Below are 9,466 nucleotides of genomic sequence, written 5' to 3'. Positions count from 1 at the left end.
AGGCATTTATGGGGGATCACTGGGGATTTCGGCGGGATCACTGTTAGTTTGAGGGGGATCACTGAGGTCTCAGCAGGATCACAGCGCGGGTGCAGAGCACAGCCCGACACCCCAAACCGGATCGCTGCGCGGCTCCAGCGCCGTGAGGGCCGCGGCGGCGGCTCCGTGAGGGCCGTGAGGCGGAGCCAGGCCGGGCCCGCCCCGCTCCGTCACTGCCGGGCCCGCCATGGCGTCCGGGCCCGCGGGCCGCGCCGCTGAGGAGCCGCCGCCGCCGGAGCCGCCCGCCGAGCAGAAGCCGCCGCCGCTGCCGCCCGCGCAGGAGGAATTCTCCTTCCTGCCGCTCGTCCACGACATCATCAAATGGTAACGGCGGGCACGGCCAGCGCCGCCCCCCGCCCCGCCGGGAGCCGCGGCCCTGCCGCAGCCGCGCCGCTCGGACGGGGCTGCCTCACTCACACCGGAGCTCTCGGGGCCTGCGTGAGCAGCGGGGCTAAGGGGCTCTCGCCGGTGATGTTCTCCCAGTCATCCGCGGGCATGCTCTGGGTAGGGAGTGAGGCAATGGGATGCCCCTCTAGTGATGCTCACCCGGCTCCCGGCATCTCCCGGATGCTCTGGATGGGGAGTAAGGCAGTAGGGTTTCCTCTAAGTTGTTTTTTCATCCTTAGCATCCTCATAGTGCCTTGAACATGGAGCTGAGCTATTGGATCCTCCCTCAAGTGATGCTCTCCCATCCCTCACTTCCCCAGGATGCCCTGAAGAGGTAGCAGGGCAATGGAGTCACCCTTCTAGTGATGCTCTCCATCTTCCCAGCATCTCCTTTGCCCATTTTATCTCAGTTGGAGTTCCTGGGAAGAGTTGGAGGGAGCTGGCACGGCCCCAAGCACATCTGCACTCTGAGTCCTACCTGGGTGGTGTCAGGGTCACCTGAGCAGTGCAGGTGCTCCCATGGCCCAGGTACACTGCCCCACCAGTAACCCCAGAGCAGGAGCACTGTGTGTCCGCTGGGTTATTGCTCCAGAGAACTCTACTCTTTGGCTGATAACAGCCTCAGGAAGTACAGGCAGTGCGTCAGGAATGCAGCCCATTTCTGGGAAGTTGTAAAAAGGGGGATGGCTTCCTCGGTGGGACATACACTGTTCTCTTCCCAGCTCAAGATAAGCACTGTACAGGTGAAAGGTACAAGAGTCCCGAGAACGGATGTGTTTCTGGGTCAGGATAATCCCTCCAGAGATGCCCATCTGAATTCCCAGAAAGGGGATGTGTCAGCCATGGAAATCCATCCAGGCAGGCTCTGTGCTCTCACCTGGGCAGGGTGAGGCAGTGGGCATGGGAAGCATGAATTGCCTTCTTCCTGCCCTCTCTCTGTGCGCCGATTGAGGAGCAGATTTGTGTCCTGCTGATGTTTCACTGGGAGCAAACGTGTCTGAAAGGTGAGGGATGTTGATCCTTAATGGCTCTTGCAGCCCAAGCAGCCCAGTCCATGGGAGTGAATACCTCTAACACACCAGTCCAGAATGGGCATGAGAACACAAACTGTAATTTCACCCAGTTTCCCCATTGTGCTCGCTGTAGGCCATCAAGTTGCCCCCTGACCTTGATTCTCTCTGATCTGTGCAGACACAGACTGAAGCCAAATCCCCTGCCAGGTGTGTGCATGCACATCACCAGAGTGGGCAGTAGCCACGGGCTGAGACCTCCCAGGCTGTGTGATGTGTCACTGATCAGGTTGTAGTGACTCACAGGTGACAGTCCCAGGGATATCTTGTGCCCTGTCCCACCGAGCCACCCACTCCTGCTGCCCAGCTGCCTCCCTTGGCTGCCTGTGTGGCATTTCCTGGGCAGCTCGTGTGGCAGAAAGGTGGCACCAGGGCGGCCAGCGGTGGGATGCTGTGCCTCCTGTCCCTGACAGATGGCAAACGGGCTGTCCTCTACCTCTGCCTCGAGTGGCAGAGCCCAGCCCCACTGTTCTGACACTGACTCACTGTGAGGACACATCTCCAAGGTGACTCTGTGCTCCGGAGCGAGGATGTATCGCGTAGATTTGCTGACATTCAAGGCTGGGTGCTGCTTCCTGTTTGGGTCTGGAGAAGGTTTTCCTAAACAGAGTCTGCTGATGTTTTCAGCCTTGCACAGTCAATGGCATCACTGCTGAGGTCCCTGTGTGTGGCTCTGCCAGTGGTGGGTTGTGCTGGTGTGGTGAAGGACACTGTGCCTGAGGGCAGCTTTTGTGCCCACCGTATCAGCACAGGCTGTGTTGAATTCTGTGTTAGTGCAGGCAGCTGCAGGCTCTTCCCACACTCTCTCACTCCCACCTCTCCGTGAATTGCTTTGGTGGCTTGAAAACTACCCATCAGGAAGAAAAAACCCCACCAACCCTGAAGTATTTACCCCTTTGCATCAACCAGGCAACAGGCAGCTGTCAGTTCTCTTTGAGTGGGGAAGGGGATGGGATGTGGGGAGGACACCCCTGTCAAAGCCAGCCTGCAGCTGTGGTGGATGACAGTGTCACCCCCTCCTTCCCCAGATGTGCCATGGGCTTGGTTGTGTGTCTGTTTCTGTGTTTTTCCACTGCCAACCTGGCCCTGAGTGCCTGCATAATGGGGAGACATTATAGTACCAGCTGCAGTTTTATTTAGAAGGGAATAATGAATATTTTGTTCCAACAGGCTTTTGAAACAAGCGGCCGCCATCTGCTTAAAAGTTTTGCTCCCAGCCATGTCACGATTCCCCAAAGTTATAATCGAGCACCTCTCTGCCCTGGTCATGCCAAGCAGATTTATTTTTAGGCCTGGCTATTGAACAGGCTCCCAGTTTTTCAAAGACCATTAGAATCCTGCTCTCCCTGTTAACAGGCAGCCTGGAAGCGGGGACTTGCTTTTGCCTGGAATCAGTGAAACTTCTTGCTGGTGCTAACAAAGCTGAGTCAGATACTAATGAGGGTTCAAGGGCAGACACTGCCTCAGACAACACTGAGCCTTGAAAAGCACAGAGCTGGCTGCAGAGCCAATTCTGCTGCTCTTGAAAAAAACACCCCAAACCAACCCAAAAAAACCCCTGCTGCTTCTCTTTTATTAAGTATTAATCCCCAGAGGCTCATTTTAAAGCTCCCAAGTACCATTTTCTCTGCCTTTGGACACTCTCTGACACTTTTGGGAACAGTTTCTGTTTTCTGCTGTCGAGCTGTTTGGCTGCATTGATTTTTTTGTATTATAGCAGCAACAGGTCACGGGTGAGACTGAGATCTTTTTTTCCAGGTGACTACACACAACACATATGCAATCTTACCTTCCCCAAAGAGAGGTACAGGAGTTCAGAGGGAGAATTTAGCTTCCTCCAGGGTGATGTTTGAAAGCTGCAGAGCAGCTCCTAACCTGATTAATGCATCCTGAGGTGACTGGATTGTGTGCTGGAAATTTGCAGGATACCAGGCTGCCCCATAGCTACCCAGTGTATATCCATATGTGTCATTTTATTGGGATAGGTGAATCAGGAGTGTGTACCTAGATACCAAGAGCAATTTTCCCACTGAATTCCAATTTAAACTCTGGTTGTATTGGAAATTACAGCCTTTTCATTAGGAGAATTCACAGTGTCTCGATTTTCTCTCCTCTGCAGCATGGACAAGGACAGCCAGGATGTTCACCAGGTACTGAATGAGCTCAAGAACAAGTTCCAGGAGATGAGGAAGCTGATCAGCTCCATGCCTGGCATTGGGGTGAGCCCAGAGCAGCAGCAGCAGCAGCTGCAGAACCTGCGGGAGCAGGTCCGGACCAAGAACGAGCTGCTGCAGAAGTACAAGAGCCTTTGCATGTTTGAAATCCCCAAGGAGTAGAAAAGACACAGCTCCACTCTCCGGGTCTGAGATGCCTCCTGTGCAGGCTGATCGGGGTGGCAGAAGCTGGCATTTCTTTCTGTAGGTTTTGTGGTTGCAGGGCTGTGGCATTGTGCCTGTGTGGACCTGGGTGTGTGACACTGGGCCAGGACACCGTGTGCTCTCCTGGGACAATGGCAGCAGCACCTTCCCTTGATCAGCTGCAGGACTGTGCACTTCTATATCCCATCTCCTGTTTTCTCTCAGGGTGGGGTTCTTCTTTTTTACATTTAAACAAGCAGGAGACATTTTGCGTTCTCCTCACTAAGGGTCAAAGTACCTGCTGGTGAAAAAGGGGCATTTCTGCAAAATTTTTTTTTTTACTTAAAAATAGCCAAACATCAAAAGGGAACATAAGAGGGAAGCATGAACTGTTTGGCCCTGCTCCTGGAAAGAGTCTCTGGTACACTTTCCATTCCCTGTGTGTTGGAAGAGGAATGATTACTTCAGTTACTTCTGTATTTCTCTTTTCAAACAATCGGTGGTTGTGTCTGAGATGAGTCAAATAAAGATTTATAAGTTCCAAACTGCCCTTGTTGTGTGTTCACTGAGTGGATGTGGGTGGAGCAGGGGCAGGATGTTGGCAGCACATGGGATCCTGGGCCCAGCTCCAATGACTTTCCCTCTTAAAACAGAGGAAGGGCAAGAATCAAAACAAAGGGCATAAATGATCAAAGCTTTTAGTTATTCCATATAAAGTCAGGCTCAACAGGACAGGTAAGTTCCACATCCAGGGGCTTCCCACAACCACAAACATTTGAGCAGCTGGAACAGGTAATTCTGCCCAGTGGGATGTTTGCAACTCACCTGTAGCTCAGAGATTTACTCTGTACCCACTGAGATACTGTACTAGTACTTTCTTTGGGAAAGGTGCCAGTGTGTAAACTCTGAGTAAAGCAGAACACCGAGATAAACAAAGCACAATGTACACATTTTTTTATTACTGAAATTGCCTTTCCACCAGCCATTGCTTGTCTCAGCTCAATAAATTCCTGTGTCTCATGCCTGGTCGATGTTTTCCATTCTTTTGCCAGTTGCTGTTCCTGTGAAATCAGGCATAGGCAGAGCTGGAAGAAACAACTTGTTGCCAAAGAAATGTCTGGCACTTAGCTCAGGAGCAAGTTAACTCTGTAAACTTGAATCCAAGTTTCAAGTGAAACTGAGAGGGTTTGCTTGGAGATGGTTTCCTTTGCAGCCTCACTCCCCCACCCTTGTTTTGTGGTTTCAATATGGTTTTTTTTGCCATTAATATGTACTAAACACAAATTTGTGCTGCTGCATGAGGGGAAAGCGGAGGTTAAAAATGATCTTTCTTTGAAAAGTGCTCCCGTTTCCCTTTCACTTCTAGCAATGATTACTGCACCTTGTTATTGGGAAGAGATTAAAAACCATCAGATGTAAAGGTGACCTTTCGAGCAAAGTACTTCCTTTACTCATATTGCAGAGTAAAAACAATATCCCAGCTGGGGTGCCAATGAATCAGTCTGTGTTGACATCATTAAAGCGTGCTTAGTTAATCGGCAGAGAGCATGAAACACAATCAGCTCTTTGGGAGGGAGTGATGTCAGTGAGCTGGGTGACTGCAGGCAGTGACACGGGGCTGCCAGCACCGTCACTCTCGGCGTAGTGCAGTGAGGAAAGAGAGCTGGCTCAGTGACCCCTGGCAGCGAGCAGCTCCCTGCCCGGCAAAACCCAGCGGAGCCTTGCAGAGGCGGGAACCTTTGCTCTGGGAGTCGGGGAAAATGAGGCAATACAGGGCTGGTTTTGTCACCTCGCAGCTCAGGCCTTTTGCTGAGCAGGCTTTGCTGTGGGATAGGGCAAGGAAGTAAAGGCAAACCCACAGGGTGTAATTTTTAAAAAGATTTTATTAATTTGTAGAAAAAATAAAACATCAAGTTTCACCCACGGTAGAAACACTTGAAGATTTTTTTTTTGTTCATGTCAATGACAGACAATACCTACATAAAGTGCCTATTATATTATTTTGTAAAACCCTTCCCGCTCCCCCCCACCCTTCCCCAAATCTTGCAAATCAAACAAGACAAATGTAAACAAGAGTCAGTTTTTTGGTCCATTGGGGCTGTAACTCTGCAATGTCTTTGCAACAGCTTAGGAGTGTCTTCTGCATGTGTTTTGTAGACACAGATGAACACACAACACGGAGCCAGAGTCCGTGCACAGCTTCTCAAGTTGGAAAAAAAAAAAAATAAAACAAGAACCAACCCCAAAGCCCCAGGCAGATGCTGGCCAGGCCCCTGCCCTCCCTTGTGAAGGCAGCGCCTGAGGCTGGGTGGTTTGGGAGGGAAAGAAACACCAAGATCTGTGCCCTCCACACTCACCCTCCCACCTGGCTGCCCAGCAGCTCGCCCTTTCCCTGTCTGTCTGCCCAGAGGAGGAGGCTGTTCCCAGTGACATCCCCTCCTGCCCTCCAGAGCCTCCCCCTTCGCATCCCTCGCTCCCAAAATGCGCCCCCGGGGAGGGAGATGATGAAAGCGGGAGGAGGGAGGCTGGGGGAGAGGCGACGCCCTCTCTGCCCGGCTGGGCACCTGCCCAAAGTCAGTTTGGAAACGAGCATCTTTCCCCCCTCCTTTCCTCCTTTCCTTCCTTCCTTCCTTCCTTCTCTGCCGTGGCGAGCGGGGGCTCCTAGCTGATCACGCAGCGATCCTTCTCCTTGCCGTGCCCGCCGCCGATGGCTTTCTCGCGGATGTACATGAGGTCGCTGTGCACGCTGGGCCGCCGGGCGAAGGGGGCCACGATGCCGTACGCCTCCTCCGAGCCGCCCTCCTTCAGCAGCTTTTTGCCTTTCAGCGCCTTCTTGTGCAGGATGTCGCAGTACTGGACCGAGACCTTGCGGTGCAGGTCGGGGCTCATCTCGCTGGGCAGCTTGGCCATGGCGAAGAGCGCCTGGAACATCTGGTCCAGGCTGCTGTTCCTCTTGGCCGAGATCTCGAAGTAGGCACATTTTTTGGGGTCCCCTCCCACCAGCTGCTCGATCTCCCGGGGCTGCACCTCCCGGTAAAAGTCCCGGTCGCCCTTGTTGCCGCAGATGACCAGGGGCACCTCGATGTTCTCCTTGGTTTTGTTCTTCAGGCACGACTTGGTCTCCAGGATTTGCTGCTTCAGGCGCTGCACCTCCTCAAAGGAGTCTCGGTTGTCCAGGCTGAAGACGAGGATGAAAACGTCTCCTGGGGACAAAGAGGGACCGTGAGATGGTTGCAGGGATGGGGACACAGAGAGACCACTCCCGAGCCAAATACAGGCTCGGAGAAAGAAGGATCAGGCAGCACCAAGAAGAGCTGCCCAACCACTTGAACCCACAAAACTGTACCTCCCTCCTCCCAGGACTGCAAAACCATCCCCAAACTGAGCAGGAATCTGCCAGAGGGACCTCCTGACAAGTACCTGTGAGGATGGACAGGCGGCGCATGGCTGGGAAGGGGTGGTTGCCCGACGTGTCCAGGATGTCGAGCTGGTAGACCTCACCACGGATGCTGTAGAACTTGCGGTGGAAGTCCTCGATGGTTGGCGTGTACTGCTCCTCGAATCGGCCGGTGAGGAAGCGGGAGACGATGGCTGTCTTGCCCACCTTGGAGGAGCCCAGGATGACCATGCGGTAGCAGTTCTTGGCGGGGATGCTCAGCTCGGCCTCGCTGGGACACATCTTCTTGATCATCGCTGCCAGTTTCATTGACGCCGGCAAAAGTGCAGCTTGCGCCGAGAAGGAGACGAGGAGAAGGAGGAAGGCGCTGCCTGCCCGGCTGCTCAGCCCCTCTTCCCTCAGGAAGGGTCGGTGTGAGCTCTGCACGGCGGCCGCCGCGTTATATGGAGCCGGCAGCGCCCGCCCCTCGGCGCGTCACGGCCCGGGGCGGCGGCGGCTGAGTCAGCGCCCGGCTCCGCGCCCGGCCCGGCCCGCGCCCCCCGCCGGGCTCGGGGCTCCGGGCAGCGCGCCCCGCTCCGTTCGCGGCCCCGATCGCGCTCCTGGGGCTCGGTTGCCCGGTCCCGTTCCCAGCCCGCCTGTGGCTCCGGGTGCTTGGCAGCCCCGTCCCGTTCGCAGCCCCGTTCGCGCTCCCGCTGCTGCGCAGCCCGGTCCCGTTCTCATCCCGCTTCGCACTCCCGGGGGTGCACAGACAGGTCCCGTCCCCATCCCGGTTCGCACTCCGGGGGTTGCGCAGACAGATCCTGTCCCCATCCTGGTTTGCTGTCCCGGAGATTTACAGCCCTGTCCCGTTCCCATCCCGGTTTGCGCTCTCGGGGATTTACAGCCCGGTCCCGTTCGCAGCCCGGTTGGAACTCTGGTTCTTCGAACTCCCGCTCGCACTCCCGGTCCCTTTCACAGTCCCGTTTGCAAACAGATTTCTGAATCTCAGTACGGGGTCTCTGTGCTTTGTACCCGTCCCGTTCTCAGCCCGGTCTGGGCTCCCGGCTCCCCGCAGCCGGCTCGGGGCTCCCGGGGCTCGGGGAGTGGGGCGACCCCGAACTTCAGGAACCGGGGGCAGGGGGTGCAGAGGGTCCCACGCCACTGTCTGCCGTGATTTTGGTCCGGTTTACACTTGCCCGGTGCAAATGCCCGAAAAACGGGAGAAAAGACCCCTTTCGGTGCGAGCTCCGGTGCGCGGGGCCGGGAGCAGAGAGAAGTCTCGGTCCCAGCGGGGGCTGCAACGCGGGCTGGGGGCTGCGCGGTGACACCACGACAAAAGCCCTTAGGACGGCGGCTTCCCTTGACCCCGACCTCGACTCTGATTCAGGTCCCGGTCCCGGTCCCGGTCCCGGTGCCGGGCGCCGAGCGGTGCCGCTGCAGCGCCGGTTCTGCCCGCTAGGGGACAGGCGAGAGTCCGGCCGGCGGCAGCGCGGGCAGGGCCGGGAACGGGAACGGGAACGGGAATGGGAAATGGGAACGGGAAATGGGAACGGGAAATGGGAAATGGGAATGGGAATGGGAATGGGAAATGGGAATGGGAAATGGGAATGGGAATGGGAATGGGAATGGGAATGGGAATGGGAATGGGAAATGGGAATGGGAAATGGGAATGGGAACGGGAACGGGAATGGGAAATGGGAAATGGGAATGGGAATGGGAATGGGAATAGGAACGGGAAATGGGAATGGGAATGGGAAATGGGAAATGGGAATGGGAATGGGAATGGGAATGGGAATGGGAATGGGAATGGGAACGGGAATGGGAAATGGGAATGGGAAATGGGAATGGGAATGGAAAAGGGAAATGGGAATGGGAAATGGGAATGGGAATGGGAATGGGAATGGGAATGGGAATGGGAATGGGAATGGGAAATGGGAATGGGAACGGGAATGGGAACGGGAACGGGAACGGGAATGGGAAATGGGAATGGGAAATGGGAATGGGAATGGGAATGGGAAATGGGAATGGGGAATGGGAGTGGTGCTGTACTGGGGGAACAGGGAATGGTCAGCCTGGGGAATAGAAGGTGCCAGGGAGACCTTAAAATCCCTTCCAGTGCCTAAAGGTGCTCCCAGAGAGATGGAGAGGGACTTTGGACAAGGGATGGAGGGACAGGACAAGGGGAAGTGGCTTCATGCTGACACATGGCAGAATTAGATGGGATATTGGGAAGAAAT

General features: G+C 55.1%; 2 protein-coding genes across 2 annotated transcripts; one reads left to right on the top strand and one right to left on the bottom strand.

Annotated features, from left to right (window-relative positions):
• Nucleotides 1-226: 226 nt before the first annotated feature.
• MED9 (mediator complex subunit 9) lies at nt 227-4,398 on the top strand. Its single transcript, XM_058035467.1, has 2 exons — nt 227-363; nt 3,616-4,398. Exons 1-2 carry the CDS (start codon nt 227-229, stop codon nt 3,830-3,832), a joined length of 354 nt encoding a protein of 117 aa, XP_057891450.1. The 3' UTR covers nt 3,833-4,398.
• A 1,320-nt stretch (nt 4,399-5,718) lies between these two features.
• On the bottom strand, nt 5,719-7,652 carry RASD1 (ras related dexamethasone induced 1). The gene is made up of 2 exons (XM_058035602.1): nt 7,274-7,652; nt 5,719-7,056 (listed from the first exon to the last, which is right to left on the bottom strand). Exons 1-2 carry the CDS (start codon nt 7,557-7,559, stop codon nt 6,515-6,517), a joined length of 828 nt encoding a protein of 275 aa, XP_057891585.1. The 5' UTR covers nt 7,560-7,652; the 3' UTR covers nt 5,719-6,514.
• Nucleotides 7,653-9,466: the final 1,814 nt, after the last annotated feature.

The sequence above is a fragment of the Melospiza georgiana genome, chromosome 16 (assembly GCF_028018845.1).
Source record: "Melospiza georgiana isolate bMelGeo1 chromosome 16, bMelGeo1.pri, whole genome shotgun sequence".
Lineage (NCBI taxonomy): Eukaryota > Metazoa > Chordata > Aves > Passeriformes > Passerellidae > Melospiza > Melospiza georgiana.
The sequence above is the reverse complement of the archived record's forward strand: the minus strand, read 5'-3'. Positions and strand labels throughout refer to the sequence as shown.